General features: G+C 36.2%; 5 protein-coding genes across 5 annotated transcripts in view; 2 read left to right on the top strand and 3 right to left on the bottom strand.

The window, feature by feature from the left end:
* Adamts-like (A disintegrin and metalloproteinase with thrombospondin motifs like) overlaps nt 1–8,471 on the bottom strand; it is a 138,315-nt gene extending 129,844 nt beyond the window's left edge. The window contains exon 1 of the mRNA XM_013326060.1: nt 8,397–8,471. The gene's annotated coding sequence lies outside the window, so the exon portion shown is untranslated. The remainder of the gene's footprint in view (nt 1–8,396) is intronic.
* A 1,298-nt stretch (nt 8,472–9,769) lies between these two features.
* Nucleotides 9,770–10,518, top strand: LOC106124292 (pupal cuticle protein G1A-like). Its single transcript, XM_013320837.1, has one exon. The coding sequence runs from the start codon at nt 9,800–9,802 to the stop codon at nt 10,343–10,345; it is 546 nt and encodes a 181-aa protein (XP_013176291.1). The 5' UTR covers nt 9,770–9,799; the 3' UTR covers nt 10,346–10,518.
* Nucleotides 10,519–12,367: 1,849 nt separating this feature from the next.
* LOC106118103 (pupal cuticle protein G1A-like) lies at nt 12,368–12,913 on the bottom strand. Its single transcript, XM_013312695.1, has one exon. It carries the CDS (start codon nt 12,911–12,913, stop codon nt 12,368–12,370), a length of 546 nt encoding a protein of 181 aa, XP_013168149.1.
* A 1,936-nt stretch (nt 12,914–14,849) lies between these two features.
* On the top strand, nt 14,850–16,544 carry LOC106113458 (pupal cuticle protein G1A-like). Its single transcript, XM_013306234.1, has one exon. It carries the CDS (start codon nt 15,290–15,292, stop codon nt 15,836–15,838), a length of 549 nt encoding a protein of 182 aa, XP_013161688.1. The 5' UTR covers nt 14,850–15,289; the 3' UTR covers nt 15,839–16,544.
* Nucleotides 16,545–16,637: 93 nt separating this feature from the next.
* BORCS7 (BLOC-1 related complex subunit 7) lies at nt 16,638–17,621 on the bottom strand. Its single transcript, XM_013306249.1, has 2 exons — nt 17,345–17,621; nt 16,638–16,883 (listed from the first exon to the last, which is right to left on the bottom strand). The coding sequence occupies exons 1-2, from the start codon at nt 17,480–17,482 to the stop codon at nt 16,701–16,703; spliced, it is 321 nt and encodes a 106-aa protein (XP_013161703.1). The 5' UTR covers nt 17,483–17,621; the 3' UTR covers nt 16,638–16,700.
* Between the last annotated feature and the right edge of the window lie 75 nt (nt 17,622–17,696).

Below are 17,696 nucleotides of genomic sequence, written 5' to 3'. Positions count from 1 at the left end.
CCCCCCCCCCCCCCGTGAGGCTGCCTCGGCAGCTGGCGCAGACGGGGCCGCGGACGAGAGCGAAAGCGTGCCCGTGGTCCCGTCCCGATGCGTCAGAGGGCAGTCAGGTTTTAGGGCTATTAACTATTAAAGACCAGGTTTTTATATATCATAAAATATACTAGATAAACCTAATTTGAAAGACCAGGGAGGTTAAACAAAAGTGCATTCGCTCCGAAGCGATTCCATAACGAACTTGGAGTATTATAGAACTGACAATAACTTTCGATAAGTCACGTGATTGTCGCGCCTCAGTACCATATATTTTTGAAGTTCACTATGGAATCACTTCGAAGCGAATGCATTTTGTCTAACCGCCCAGTTGTCCAAACAAATGCCGCTCGACTAATTAAGATGCCATTAACCACACTGCAGACAGAACGGAGTGAAGTAAAAGATATCTACAGATCCTCTCACAAAGGAGGCATCCATTTCCCAATTGTCGCGTACTATTACGTAAAGTGCTATGAGATCATACAACGATGATTCTTTCAAAAAAGGAAGCAAGATAAAACAAATGCAATATTAACGAATGAATAAAAATAATTGTGAATGTTATAAAATCAATAAGTTTCTGGATACTATTTTTTTTTTTCTATTTCAAACTATTACAAGGTTAAATTGCGTTCCCAAATTAGTCTCACTTACCGATAAAGGTTAATAAATTAATTTTTTCTCTAAATATCAGTCTACTTATTTTAAAATAACGTTCAAGGATAAATTCAACCTGAAAAACACACTTATGTATTTATACCAATTCATTACATTTTACTTTTATTGAAATATTATAGAATTATGAAATTATATCAAAGTTAAGTTGGGTTCTTTAATGAACCTAGAATATATTAAAGCGCCTACGAAAAAGTAGCAGTTAATTCGCATAATTGAATTTTTGAGGTTGAAGTTTTTCGAATCGAATATTTTTGACAAATTATGGAAAAATTAAAAAGGAAATTTTTCACGTATTCGTTTGGACATTAACTGAGTTGTTTGTTAAATAAAATATGTATGAATAATGGTTAATAAATCGCATAAAATAAAAAAATGTATTCAATTCAAAATCGTATATTTACAAAAAAATATAATGCCTGTACAAACGTTAGGTCGTGGGTCGTTTGAGTCGCTACACTGTTAAAGCTTCTTACTTCTTGATGTAGGGGAATGCACCGTAACCAGACCAGTAAGATGCACCGGGGAGAACGGCCGCGGAGTACGAGGTTGCGAGAGGGGAAGATGCCACGTAGGTGGATGCAATCGGAGCTGCGAGGTACGGAGTAGACCACTGAGCTGACCTCTTCTTGATGAGATGAGCGGGAGCGATGTATGAGGAGTACAGAGGATTACCATGGTACAAACCGGAGGAGTAAGTCAAGGCACCAGGAGCGATGTAAGAGCTATAAGGGGTGATGTAACTGCCATGAGAGATGAGACCGGCGGATCGCTTCTTGATCAAGTGAGCGTTCAACACTGAAGCGTAAGGAAGGTATGCGTTGGAGTTCAAGTAGTTGTAAGGAGTCGCCCAGTTGCTTACATAGCTGGTAGGTAATACAGCGCTGGGGAGGAATTGGGCTTCACGTTTCTTGATGAAGTGAGGGACTTCGTAGCCGTAGGTCGAGTAGTAGGGAGAGGTGACGACGCTGCTGGCATGCTTGGTGACGGTGGTCGTCGCCGGGGCGATGTAAGACTCCGAGTACGGAGTATAGAAGAACTGCGGCTCGGCGACCGCGGCGGCGAACAGCGCACACAAAACAAACTTGAACATCTTAGAGGCTTTCAGGACGACTGATGCCGATACAAAGAGACACGGGTTATTTATACTAAATCAGATTTATCGTAGGACAAAATAAGGGGCGTTGTCGTTCAACGAGATACTAAGTTGACCAGGAAGCTGGTATTTACACACCGCAAGGTCATCTAGAATCCGGGACTCGGAACATCAAACACCTGACAGTTTAATCGCAAAAAAAAAACAAAAAAATACGTAACGCCTTCACATTTCGATCGACACCGGTTGTCGGTAAGGTGATAAACAATTGACTTTCAATTGTAAAATAAATTAATTAAAACATTACTGTGTGTTTTGACTGTAGCGACACATTAATTGATACATATTGTCATCTCATACATTCTCTTTGAAAGAACAGAGACAACGTAATATTTACAAGTCTAGCTATCAACAAAAGTAGCGAATTCATTTCAGACCAATATTAATAAATATTATTAAGCATATAAGTAGTTAAAAAGTTACCATAAAATTCTAAAAGTGCGAAGCTTTTCCTAAAAATACATCGACAGTTGAAACCCAGTCAAAACTAACCTTTTATTCACGCGGCTAATTTATTCACATAGAACTGTGTAGTCAATACTAACAAAGTATGGAATATTAATTACCTTTTTTTGGAGTCTATTTTAGAAAATTTTCCATTTGCATCGTGCAGTGTTGACATTTTGCTCGTAAATGCTATAGTACTATCAGACATGAGTAATGTACGCATTCTTTGGTCAAATCTGTGACTTTTGAGAGACAGGACTTGTCAAACAAAAACATAGCCCTCTATGAAATAAAAAATCTTACGAATATTATAAATACTAAAGGTTTTAGATGTTAGATGGTATCTCCAGATTGGCTTAACGGATCTCGATAAAATTTGGCGTAATGTCGAATATATGCTTGAAGAACACAAGGGCTCAGCAATCAAGGTTTTTTTAATATTAACACTTCACTGGCCAGCTAGTGATCGAGTCACAGGTGACAGCTAGTGAAAAATAAGTCGCAATGTTGCTTGCTTGTGTGCTAATTTTGTATTAGTGTGTAAATTTATGAGTCACACTGCGTTTATTACAAAGATCTTTCAATTTTATATAATATGCACATATGTAATTGTAAACTTGACTAATTTTTGAAAACGGCAGCTATTTGCCTAGTCCGTTTCTGTATAGTCAAAGGGCCAAATAACAAGTTATCGGTATAAAAGAGAATTGTAAAAAACAATTTTCTCACATTTACATCGATGACAGTTGAGTGCGGATTAAATTTTAAAACTTAAAAGGTAATTAACTATAACTGTGAATTTCCTCTGTCGAAACATACGTACGAAAACATATTATCGTCTCAGTCACTCTCTTTATGAAAAATAGAGATAACAATATGCTTTCCAGGTTATACTGTAACGGGATTCTTACCACGAATAAGCTATTTGAGCTTCCGATATTTCAGCACACATGCAAACGCTATCATGGGCTGACAAATATCGGGAGATTAAACAGCTCAATCGTGGTAAGAACCCTGTTTCTTACGAAAGTAATATATCGTACAGGTTGTATGTTTCGGCAGTGGAAACTCATGATACGTATTATTGTAATGTATTTTTGTGAGCACACACGTTCGTATATACGCAATAAACTTTGCGATGTACTAACGTGTGTGCTATTTCGTTGACTTCGAACATTTGTCTTGAGACTTGTATGACGCATTAATTGTTTTTATAAATTACTAACTGTCGCCCCCGACTCCGTCCGCATAGGATTAAAGAATAGTAGCTGATTCTCAGTGACTGAGTATGTTAATTTCATAAAAATCGGTCAAGCCTTTTCGGAAGAGTTTGGTATTATTATTGTGACACGAGATTTTTATTATAAGTTTAAGGTTATGAATTGCTGACGGTAGTTAGTGGCACAGTTGGCACTCAGAAAGAATGTTTTCTGCAAGAGGAAGTATGTTTCCTCGGGTCGTGCAACTCAATGTAGAGAACCCTGATGCGTTTGAGATCCCGGGTCTCTCGCTGTTGCACTTCAGAATTGCCATCGAGGGGGTTTAAGTGAGTAAAAATCTCACATAACCCTGCATTTATCACAAAAAGGCAGGGTACCTTGTTGAAGATTTCCCCCTCGGTAAAAAAAAAGTTGCCACTAAAACTTTAATATTAATTTACCCAATTACATTTCAACAATTCACAGGTTAGATGAAGGAAGCATCTTTAATGACTTATGATAGACTATTTAACAAAAGATTATAACTGAAAAATGTTACTTGTATGCGATAAGTAAAGGTAAAAATTATAATTCGTATGTAATACTAGCTGTCTATCGCTACTCCGTCCGCGCAGAATTAAAAAAAACTAATTAGTAGCGTATGTGTTCTTCCAGACTATGTTCTATATTAATGCCAAGTTTCATCAAGATCTGTTAAACCGTCCTAGAGATACTTTGTAACAAACATCCATCCATACATCTAAACATTCGCATTTATAATATTAGTAAGAGATAATATGATAAACGAGCTTACCTATAACATCTAAACAAAGAAATGAGTAGATGCATTATCTACCTTGAGAGAGGGGAAGGACAAACATAAAAAGGATATTTAATTTTACAGTGTATCCCGTCCTCCGTAAAATTACCCATTCCCAAGCTTTGCATATTACAAATGGATGGGAACAGAGAACTAGGACGGGATATTCACTCTTTAGAGGAAGCGTAGAATGTTCTACTTCATGCCTGTCTTCTGTGAGATTGTGGTATTTTAGAGTGGGCGCATGCAAATTTTATTGCTGGCTATAAACCTTGAAAGACAATTTTAATTCGAAAGATGTACTATAATATTTTAATATGACGCGTTGTCAATCTGAATGTTTTAAAAAGTGAATTCACTTGCTAAATAATGTTTGTAATTCAATTAGAATACAAAATGTTAAGCGCCTATAAAATTAGTAACAGCATTATTAACGTTATACATTTTAAATAGTAACAAACTATCAGGCGCTACAAATACTAGAAGCCTATTAAATTATTTTTGATGTGTTTTATCGTCCGTATCTATACAGAACTGTTTCTTAAAACTTAAACGAACTAACTAAACTGTTTGTATGGATGTTTTGGCAATGGTATCTCACAATTATACCAAATTAAAAAAAACAACCGTAATCCGGATTTTCCATATGTTCTTGTTTTAAATTAGTCATAAAATTATTTGAATGCGTGATTTTGAAAATTTTCCACCACATCTATAGGTTTTAAATGTCAATTTAAATCTGAACCATCACATCAAATTCAATGCACAAAAAATGTTGCAGCTGTTTATAAGACGTCTTCAACCATTCTTTATGATGGATCGTTACAGTACATACTTATCTTCCATACATAGACATAAAGTAAGTATATTGCATGCAGAAGTAAAAGTAAACTGAAGATCAGCCTTCATATCTGAATTCTCTCCCATCTTACGCATACCCTGCTTATCAATGCTTTCAAATATTCAAGTACAAATGATTAAAAAACATAAATTTACGTAAAAAACACGTAAGAACACAAAATTAAATTTCATAAAAAAATTAAAAAACAATCTACGCGACATCTAAGATCACATGGTATATCCGGGACTACTAATTAATATTATAATTTAATTTATTACGACAAAATCCTAAAGGTGATATATTTTGTTGCGAGGTTGAGTCATTAGGAAAGATGTGACCGGCAAAAAAACCGTTCCTCAGTTGTTGGCCTTACACATAGCCGAGCTATCGCCTGCACTGCGCGTTATTACAAACCACGTGAATATTAAATTTAAAAAGCTTTTAAAACATTAGATTATTATAATCAAAGTTATTTAAACTACTACAATATTACAATTTCACAATCCGTGAAACCTTTCACTAGTTTCAGTCGACCTTGCATTCGCGAACACACTAGCTTAGTACACGAATAATATAAGTGAAACTTTCTATACCTCGCCATATTGTCAGGGGTCAGTTCGTTATAATGTTAAGACTCGTTGTGTTGTGTCTATTCGTGGTAACATCGAGTGCGTTTAAAATATACCAAAGTGATACAAGTGAAACTTTCAAACAGGACAACGCGTTTATGACGTCACTAAGCTACCCTACAACGCATCAAAGAAGACATACAAGACCTAATCATTTCATTAATAAAAGGTCAATAAATTTCGATCCTCCAAAATCTTATGTTCCAGCAACGCCTTACGCGTCATCATTCTACGCACCACCAACTCTACGTTATTCTTATTCTTCACCATTACTTCCTAAAGGACCTTTTGTATCAGCTTATACTGCGCCTGCGCATTATATAAACAAAAGACTATCGTATTTACCCCAACCTTCAATATTCTCTAGTGTTGTACCAAGTTCTTTTATACCAGAATTTTCAATGCCATTATATGTAATCAAGAAAAGAGATATACCAGAAATTAAAGAATAACATCGAAGACTAGAAGACTGCTTCTATATCTAAATCTTTGTAATTAAGTTAAATAAATAAAGAATAAAGAACAATACTGGTGATTTTATTTCTAATTTTAATTATCTTACTAATATTATAAATGCGAAATTTTAGATGGACGTTTGTTACAAGATATCTCCGGAAGAACTCAACAGATCTTGATGGAATTTTGCATAGATGTACAACATAGTCTGGAAGAACACATAAGCTACTTATTAAGTTTTTTTTTATTCCGAACAGACAGAATCGCGGGCGACAGCTAGTCTTAAATATTACGGAAATAGAAACCGGTTTGAGTGACATTTACGAAATGCATAGTTAAATTCAACTGAGTATTTTCAAATGTGGCATAGTCTATAAATATGATTATTTAAGTTCAAAATAAATATAAATTTTTCAATGCTGCACTTTTATGTGTTCCAAAAAAAATAATAATATATTGGTCTAAAAAGTTTCCTGGTACAAACAGAAAGTATATTTTCCGTTTTTTTTTTTAATAAAACCGATTTGTTTTTAAAACTATACACGTAAACCAAATTCAATGGTCTTGCAACAGACAACATATACATTTTTATAGCTCATGTTGCCAATTTGCAGGCATTGTTACGTATAATCAAATGATCTCAGACTGGCTGACGCCCCCGAAACCGTCCGCGCAAAAAAAAATAATTAGTAGCCTATGTGTTCTTCTAGTCTATGTTCTATAAGTATGCCGAATTTCAGCAAGATCCATATGTCCGTTCTCGAGATAACTTCAAAAACAAATCAATACATCCAAACATTCGCATTTATAATATTAGTAAGATACACATGCCAATATTATCGGAACATTCATTATGATTCATTGTGTTCTATAAAATCAGAGAGCAACCGGCTTTTAAACGATTGACATTTAGGTACGTATGAATTTACTAATTGGATAAAATCATCGTCAACTTTTTATCAATATATCGTCTTACTAAAATGTCAAATAATTCTAGTTAAGTCAGATTATGGTATTTAATTTTTAAGAGTATTTTAAATCATACTAATATGTTGCAAATGTTTGAATGGATATTTGAATGAAGCTTTCTCCGGAACTGCTCTACAGATCTTAGTGAAATTTGGCATTGATGTAGAACATAGTCTGGAAGACCATATTTATAAATCCACGCAGACGGAGTCGCGGGCGACTACTAGTGTTTAGTAATTTTATATGAACAAAATTACAAATCAATCTTGTCCATAATATAAATTGTACAATTATTTTTGGAATAACACAAGATAATGGTACTTTTAGATTTAAAAAAAAAACTTTGACAAAATTTACCAAAAGCGAAGTTCCGAGGTAACAAACATAAAAAGCAAATTTGAAGCCTTTGCCTCTTTTAAAGACTATTAAAAAAATAGTCAAGTAATTATGTAGTTAATTCATATACATATGTACCCACAGAGAAACTCAAAGTTTACCCAAGTTAGGTTGTAAAATAATTGCGTAATAAAAATAAAACGTTAATTGAAAATTCCCACAATGTACTAGGAAAAGCAAACTACGAGTATAACCTCGTTGCACGCAAAATTTATTCAAACAACTGTTCACAATAGTAAACTCGGAACTTTACTCACTACTAAGGCTTACTCCTTGACAACTTTATAAGGTCAGAGACACATTGAAGATAGAAAGATAAAAAGACGATAAAAACTTATTATTACGTTTTCAGTGTACATGCATTAAATTTCGCGTCAATTTAGGTACGATTATTTTTATAAGAGAATTTATTCAATTTTCTTTCATCGATATAATTATTTAAATGACACGAACAAAAAATAGGTAGGACTATATTTTTTATAATATAAGGAGGCAATCGAGCAGACGGCTACATAAAACGCAAAAATAGCGAAGTGATGACCCATAGGCATCAACAAATGCAGATGCGATGTCGTAAAGAAAAAATATATTTCCCCTTCCTAAGCGCACTTTCTACAACAAATCTCTTACTTACTAGAAAAAGGTGGGAAGGAGAAGATGACCAAACGGACTAAACGTGGAAAATATATGTTAAGTCCTTTTATTTGTAGAACCTTGGAATATTTGTTTTAGCAAATCTTTTAGAATGTATGAGAATTATTAATTTATGACTAACCTTAATGGCAACTGTAACTGGATCCATGCTAGCTACATCCATCAGCCTACACCAGGAGGGAATGGTCTTTTACTGTTCTCATGCAGTAAACAGCAACCTCGATCTATCTGCCAAAAATAAAAGAAGATCGAATATCAGTTCAATTGTTTTCACTCGCAATAACCTTGAAACTAGTTTCGTTAATGATTACTTCTTAATAATATTATAAATGCGAATGTTTAAATGGATGGATGTGTGTTTGAAGGTATCACCAGAACGGCTGAACGGACCTCGATGAAATTTGGTATACATATAGAACATAGTCTAAAATGACATATTGGCAACTAATTATTTTGTAACTCTCCGCGGACGGAGTCGCAGTTGACAGCTAGTGTTGTAAAGATAAATGTTTTTTTTTTCGTTTTTTGCACTTTTGTATCATTACCAAAATATTAATATCAAATTTCCAAGCTGAGAGTTTTCACTGCCCATACGTCTGTACAAAACATGTCTTTTTTTCGAAGTCTCTATTCAAAGAATACGAGAAGGATGGTAATTCGTGTTTGTACGAGGGTTTTGACAAAGAAAGCAAGAGTAAAAAATAAGCTTGTCAAACGAGGATCGCAAACCATAAACTGCAGATTGGAAAAAGATGTAAAATAACATACAATTTATTAAAGAGGTTACAAGTAAGAGTACAAAATAATATTATTTTATCCGAAAATAGTTCAAGAGTTATTAAACGATGTCTAAATGCATATAAAAAACTTAAAGTTCACTTGTCGTCACTACCTCTTTTTTAATAACACTTCTTTTGTCATAAGATTAATTTGATCGATTGCTTTTTATTACAATCGAATTAATAAAAACTTGTCTTATAGATAATAATCAAAATACGTATTAAATTCTATTTATACGAGTACTTGTTCTAATCCGAAAGCATCTTTTAAGAAACGCCTACAAAAAAAAATTGTTTGCGAATCTCAATAATTGCAAGAAATGATTTTTGCTAAAACTTTTCGTTGTTTACATCAGAAGCAAAAGTAATTGATTTCAATTATTCAGTTTGTTAAATACTTATCTACATTAGTAGTCAAAACAAAAGACGTTATGCGTAGACCTTTGTTAAGAATCGATTCAAGCTTTTGTGTGACTAACCACTGACATTGACCAGTGGTGGCATAATGCCACCACTTACAACTGGTCTCCTAAAGATAAGCAGAAATGTAGTCAAAGACATGTGCTGGTTTTGCATAAATTACCACCAGATAATAATATAGCAATGTTTAAACGTTAACGATAGTTCGATGTACGGTTGGCCTTGATCGACATAAATATCAACTTCCTGAACCTACGCCTTCAGCTTCATACAACTTTAATATAAATAAGCTCCGGAGTAAGAACAGACATCAGTCACTTCAACAATGTTCAAGTTCGTAGTACTTTCCGCTCTTGTGTGCGCCGCGGTGGCGGAGCCCGGCGTGTTCCTGGCACCACGCACCTACACTGCAGCCATCGCGGCTCCCGTTACCAGCACCTATGTCCAGCACTCTAGCGCCATCTACCCCGCAGCGGTGCCCAGCGTATACACCAGCCTATCCTACCCGCACTACATCAAGAAGCGCGAGGCGCAGTTCTACAACAGCTATATTGCTAACGGTGCCTACGTCGCCCCCGCGGCTCTAGCCGCACCATACGCGTCTACCCTGGTAGCCCCCGGCATCGCAGCGGCGTACTCTCCCGCCGTGCTGCCCTACGCTGCGCCTGCTCACTTCATCAAGAAGCGCTCCGCCTCCCCGTCCCCCCAGCTGCTCGCCGCACCTCTCGCCTCTGCCTACGTTGCCCCCGCACCCCTCGCTTCCACCTACCTCGCCTCCGCACCCTTCGCTGCCACTTACTCCGCGCCCATCTTCTCTAGTGCGGCGTACTATCCCACCTACAGCACTGGATTCCCATTCATCAAAAAGTAATTTAAACTACAATTAAATATAATCCTGACGAAAATAGAACCGCCATTCGGATACATACAAACAAATGCAACATTTAAAAACTGTATTACACTAGCTTAACTTTTTACATCTAAACATTTTAGAATTCAACGGAGTGCCATAGCAATTTTGTATTAAATAAAAGCATACCTATATTTAAATTGTCTTTTAAATGTATTACTACTATCCTCTCACTATAAAAGGTTCTTGAATTATTTCATCAAGTACATTTTAAAACAACAACGTAAACACAAAAAAATACACGCCCGTAACCTGAGGACTAGACAGAGACCACGGACTACCATTTTGCGAGGTCCCTATACACCTCTCTCGCTTCTTCTACATTCATACATCTACGCATCCATGTTCCTCGGTTTCGGGTGCTCTTAATATCGTCCGTCTTGAGTATTCCATCAATCTGGATGGTGTCTTTCTCACACTCATAAATTTCCTTTTTGTAAATTTCCATACATCCTTTCAAGGTGTCCAAATAATCTATGCATGCCTTTATCAACTCTACTCACAACGTCCTCTTTTAAACGACATTCATCGCTTACAAAAGTATTTTTAATTCTATCGTTCACAGATCGTTTGGATGCATGGAAAGGGAACATATTTTCTTTATGTGCATCCTCTCCTCCGTCGATTAAAGGTAGGCAATGCATATACAATTGCTTATGTCTATGGGCTCGCTCGTTTGCCACCTTATGATATAAAAAAAGACATTCTTATACTGCTCAATTGCAATTATATTCCATTAATTTTACTTGCATCCGATCTTGCAATCTCTAATTTCCAAAGTGTGAGCCAATACCGCTATACCAGACAAACCTTCATGGATACAACATCACTCTTTACTAATATACCAATAGCATTTATTTTATAATTCAAACTAGCTGTCGCCCGCGACACCATCCGCGCGGAATTAAAAAAAAAAGTAGCCTATGCGTTCTTCCAAGTTACGTTCTACATCTATGCCAAATTTCAGCGAGATCCATTCTATACGTTCCTTCAAACAAACATCCATCCACCCATCTAGACATTGGCATTTATAATATTAGTAAAATATAAATTAAATAAAATATAATTTTGATCAGACTAGTTTTAACTTAAAATCAGAAATTCTTCATAGTCTGTGCTTAACTTTGCCGTTTACAGAACATGTGTTTCAACACTAATTCTAGTAGCATAGAGAATGAATTTTTCAATAATTGTTAAAGCTCAAAACAAGTTTAAGTATAATACAAAGAAGAGCAAATCACATCTTAATGGTCCAATATTTATAAAGATATATATTGATAGTCTACGTAGCAACGGAAAGTTCTACGAAAAATAGTCTTTAGGCCTCATATTCAACCTCATTATCGTTATCTCTCTGGCCTTACTTACTTGGAATCGAAACAAAATCTTACTAATATTATAAATACGAATGGTTAGATGGATGGATGTTTGTTTGAAGGTATATCTGGAACGGCTCATCGGATCTCGCTGAAATTTGGCATAATTGTTATGGCTTAATTATAACAGACGGCTGCCTGTCACTGTTCTGCCTCTTACTTAAGTTGTAAAAAATTCAAGATATAAACTTTAAATATCAATTTTAAACCATTGCAGGATTCATTTGAAAAATGCTCTAAACGAGTATGAAGCTAATTATTTGTTTTAAAAAATGTTTATGATAATTTTTAAGTGCTTAATTTTAACCTTTTCTTTACTAGATAAAACAAACGAGCAAGAAAAAGAAAAACATTCCTCCGTGCAAGCGTTCAGTTCGGACGTTTTGGGATTGAATTTCCTATACTCATTTCTTAGTGCTAGCCTACATAGAAGTAATATCAAAAAGTATCACGTGACTGTTAGTTTTGCTACGAAATCGTTTAAAATAATGTTTTATAAGATAAAATAAAAATAAAATGTATTTCAGTTGTATCTTTATTTGGCTATGGCCATTCACTGCACGTGATATTCAAGTTGCAGTATTACAATAAATCCGTATTATGGAGTTTACTTCTTGATGAAAGGGAATCCAGTGCTGTAGGTGGGATAGTACGCTGCACTGGAGTAGATGGGCGAGGAGTAAGTTGCAGCGAGGGGTGCGGTGGCGATGTAGGTGGAAGCGAGGGGCGCGGGGGCGACGTAGGCGGAGGCGAGGGGTGCGGCGAGCAGCTGGGGGGAGGGGGAGGCGGAGCGCTTCTTGATGAAGTGAGCAGGTGCAGCGTAGGGCAGCACGGCGGGAGAGTACGCGGCCGCGATGCCAGGCGCTACCAGGGTGGACGCGTACGGGGTAGCTAGGGCTGCTGGGGCGACGTAGGCACCGTTAGAGATGTAGCCGTTGTAGAACTGCGCCTCGCGCTTCTTGATGTAGTGTGGGTAGGACCAGCCGGTGTATACGCTGGGCACGGCTGCAGGGTAGATGGCGCTGGAATGCTGGACATAGGTGCTGGTGACGGGAGCCGGGATGGCTCCAGTGTACGTGTTGGGTGCCAGGAACACGCCGGGCTCCGCCAACGCGGCGCACACAAGAGCGGAGAGTACTACGAACTTGAACATTGTTGAAGTGACTGATGCCTGCATAGATGAAAGCAATCTATTTATATGTTTTAATTACGTAGGCGATGCATATTGTCCGTACAAAGATTATATACAGGAAGCTTGATATTTACTTACAAGGCCTTTGAAGAACTTTAGTATCGAGCTTACCAATCTATCGGAGTCTACGCACATATTTCTTTTTGTTGAATTACTTTCAACCACGTTGTTATTTTTTGAACTTAACACACGTAACACTCACGCTATTTAACCGATGTGGAAACACTGTTTACGGATCTGCATTTGACACGGCATTGACATCTTTATAGGATTTTGCATTTACGATATTATATCTGTACTAATATTATAAAGCGAAAGAATTTGTTTGTTTAAACACGCTAATCGCAGGAATTACTGGTCCGATTTGAAAAATTATTTTTTGAATAGTCCATTTATAGAGGAAGGCTTTAGGTTATATAACATTACGCTGCCACCAATTGTTTTTTTCTTTAATTTATCGCGCGGATGGAGTCTCGGGCGCCAGCTAGTCTATTATAAGTTGAACAAACACATATCTCCTTTCTTTACAGTATCACTAATTCTACCGATTTCTAAAAGCTTTTGTGAAACTTCTTTCCTATCTTTTAAATCCTTTAAATTTTAAGCAAATATAAAAAAGATTGGTAATGTAAATTGTCCCTTATATAATACATCACTAGATGTGCGTCCTTACAACCCCTTTTTAGCTTTAAAAAGTAGCCTATGTCCTTCCCCAGGCTCTAGACTATCTGTATACCAAATTTCATTTAAATCAGTTCAGTAGTTTTCGTGTGAAAGGACACATATTAAGGATTATGTGTGTTGCTTTACAGTCCTGGAGTAACATTTTTATTTAAAAAAAAAAGGTTTTAAAATTGATTTTTAACTCGATACCGGCAGAACTAATCTTTGCTTTTAAAAAATACAAAACGTTTTTCCTCAGCAACAAAGACTTGCAGGATAAGCTGTCTCCGGTATAGCAACTGTTTTATTTTATTTACAATAATAAATTTACATAAAACTTAATTGGTATCACTTCAGAACATTGGACAATGAACCGCCTTCACATTTGAGTCGTACGTTGTAAAAGTGAAGCCGGTTTATCACTTGAAATCGCAAGTTTTAATCTTTCAGGCTAAGAGTAGACGAACGGTAACAAGATATTCAATTTCACATTGAAATGTCACTCAATTAAAGGGTAGACAAAGACGAAAGAAAGTACGAATAGACTATATGAAATAGGACTACGTATTTTTTATCTTACTATAACATTATAAATCCAGAAGTTTGGATATATGAATGAATGGGTTTTCTTAGAAGATATCTTCAAAACAGCTGCATGGATCTCGCTATAATTTGACATAGATGGCATAATTAATATAGTTTGGAAGAACACATAGGCTACTGATAGAGTTTTTTTTAATTCTGCGCGGACGGATTCACGGGCGACAGATAAATAAATTAGTACTTGGCCACAAAGAATGAATTCAGATAAAAAAAAACATCAACATAATGGGGAAAATCATTTCGCCTTAAGCCTTAATTAATTGAGTTGAAACTGAACTGAATTTTTCTTATTCTCCCTGAAATACTTAAATAACAATTTTACATTTCTGTATGAAGTTTTCCGCAGTGGAAACTCACCTTAAAACGAGTACATTAAAATCTCAGCATGACTAAAATTACTTTTAATTTAATTTTATTTACAAGGTGCATGCATATCTGAAACTTGAAGGTTAATCTATCAGTCTCAAATGATAACATTTATACGTTTTAATTACGGATTTCAATTACAAGATGTCCTCTTTCGTTTTAATTTATTTTTTTTTCATAAGGGAATGCTTTATGCATACTCCGCGCCACGGGGGGACGCGGTAGTTATGTGGCATTCTCTTCCGGATGGGAAGCATACCCACTAAACCCCTCTGTTCCTCCTACGCATCATGGCGAGGCCACGGGCACGCTTGCGCTTTCGTCCGCGACCTCGCCTGCTAGTAATAATAACCACCCAGTGACAATGTAATAAGGTAAAATAAAAAACAATCAAAATCTATGGCTAACATGGAATAAAGGAATAGAATTGTGCTAATCTTTAGTAAGACTGAAGCAAGAAATTTCCAATTATAGAGTTCATAGATTTATCTCAGAACATCAGATTAAACTGTATACAATTTTAACATATAAACTTAGGTTTATTTCATTAGTAGACTTCTTGCTGACCTTCGATTGATTGTACTAAATATCAAGCTACCTGATTCAGCTTTGCGATCGTTGAACTAAAACGCTGTTATTAATCTTTGTTCGAGTTTTCATATAAATACATTAAGGCAAACTAAACAGGCATCAGTCACTTCAACAATGTTCAAGTTCGTAGTACTCTCCGCTCTTGTATGCGCCGCGGTTGCGGAGCCCGGTGTGTTCCTAGCACCCAACGTACGTGTTACTGCAGACATCCCGGCTCCCGTCACCAGCACCTATGTCCAGCATTCCAGCGCCATCTACCCCGCAGCGGTGCCCAGCGTATACACCGGCTGGTCCTACCCACACTACATCAAGAAGCGCGAGGCGCAGTTCTACAACAGCTACATCTCTAATGGTGCCTACGTCGCCCCAGCGGCTCTAGCCACCCCATACGCGTCCACCCTGGTAGCGCCTGGCATCGCGGCCGCGTACTCTCCCGCCGTGCTGCCTTACGCTGCGCCTGCTCACTTCATCAAGAAGCGCTCCGCCTCTCCCTCCCCCCAACTGCTCGCGGCGCCCCTTACCTCCGCCTACGTCGCCCCCGCTCCCTTCACTTCCACCTACATCGCCAACGCACCCCTCGCTCCAACTTACCCCGCGCCCATCTACTCTAGTGCGGCGTACTATCCCACCTACAGTACTGGATTCCCATTCATCAAGAAGTAAATCAAGAAGTCTTTAAGCATTCTTTCTCACATGAATTAAAAGATCATGATTCCTTTGATATTCATCTATTTGATTAAAAAATATTAGTGAGATATATGTTTTTTCCTTAATAACCTGGTACTGAATTTAATCCTATAAGTTTTTTTAATACCTACCTACTATATAATTGTTCAGTAGTAAAATTGTACACATTACATAAGTTGATTAAGTTAGTTTACAATTTTCATAACACTACTAGCTATCGCCTCTGTCTACGCAGAATTAAATCAAACATAATAAGTCTATGTGCTCTTCCAGACTATGTTCTACATCTATCTAAAATTTCATCGAGATCTGTTCAGCCGCTCCGGACATACCTTTAAACAAACATCCATCCATACATCTAAACAATTCCATTTATAATATTAGTAAGATAGCAAATCTTAAGGATAAATATATTCAACAATGAAAATACTCTACTAATAGATTTTAGAATTAATTTAAACTGTATTCAGCTCTTTCTATTTATCTATCCATACAATAATAAGGTGAGAATGCTAATAAAAACAATTTCTATAATAAAATAAATATGATTAAAATAAGAAGCTCTCACTAAACAGTTGGAATAAGGTCCCGATACAAAAGGCAGTTATCCTAGAAACCGCGCGCATCATGAGAATGTTCCTGACTCTGCAGTCCCAACCACTGGTTGTTTGAGACATGGGATTCTGCAGCCGGTGGTGTTCTATTTTTAATATAATATTTTTTGTACTTTTTTTTTAATTTTGGATATGAAATGTACTGTATTAAAATATGATAAATAAATGAATACGTAATATTAAAATAATAATTTAACTAAAAATACCTACAAAATTAAAGAATGTTAATTCGGTCTTCTTATTGATGCAACCTGGTCATTGATTTCGACGATCATTTCTGCTGATTTTTGAATGTTTTCAAATTGATAACCAATATGTATGCCAATTAGTTGCATCTTTTTCAAATTTTCTTCGCTATTCTCCATCACATGTTCAACAGCTGCCATATCACGTGCTGCTTTTGACAGCTGGAATACAATAAATTTTATTTAAATTAAATCTTACTAATGTTATAATAGGTATCTTCAGAATTATTCAACTGATCTTGGTGAAATTTGGCACAGATGTAGATCATACTAATTAAGTTTTTTTTTTAAATTCAGCGCAGACAGAGTTGTGTTCAAATACTAGTGAAATAAATTGAATTCTAAACCAGCACCACTGATATTGGGTCCAAATCTTTCAATACATGTATCAATAGACAGGATACAATTAGTTACCTGTCTGTAAAAAATCTAGTTTTCAATGCCCATATATGATGAGATATTTTTCTGCAACATACGTTTACACTTCTGATAAAGTTATTGAATTATTAGTAAGGAAATGTTTTGAGCGTCCACTGCTGATCTGTATGAATCTCTTTGGGGCCGACATTACAAATATAGAGTTGAAAAAAATATTAGATTTATAAATTTATTGTATTATCTACCTCATTAGATTTAGATCCACGTTGAATTTGTCTGGCGAGAGAAGAAATGTTATTCATATTAACTTGCACCCGTTCAGCCAATCTTTGTTTTGATTCGGCGAACAAAGAGCGAGCACTACTAGATGATGCTGACGTCATCGTACCCTCCTGTTTTTTTTTATAAGAACTTAAACCAGTATCTTAACAATATTACTCATATTTTATTTAAAACTACCTTATATTTACGTTTTCTTGATGTTTGAAATCTTTTCTTGTCAATGTCACGCTGTCAGCTGTTGCCGTTTTTTAAAGTAAGCTTAGTGATGAGTTCTCCTACACGATCGAATCTTTGAGCAATTTAAACATTTTTGGT

Source organism: Papilio xuthus, unplaced genomic scaffold, assembly GCF_000836235.2.
Source record: "Papilio xuthus unplaced genomic scaffold, Pxut_1.1 DF829758.1, whole genome shotgun sequence".
Classification (NCBI taxonomy): Eukaryota; Metazoa; Arthropoda; class Insecta; order Lepidoptera; family Papilionidae; genus Papilio; species Papilio xuthus.
Note: the sequence above shows the minus strand (reverse complement) of the source record. Positions and strands in the feature narration are given on the sequence as shown.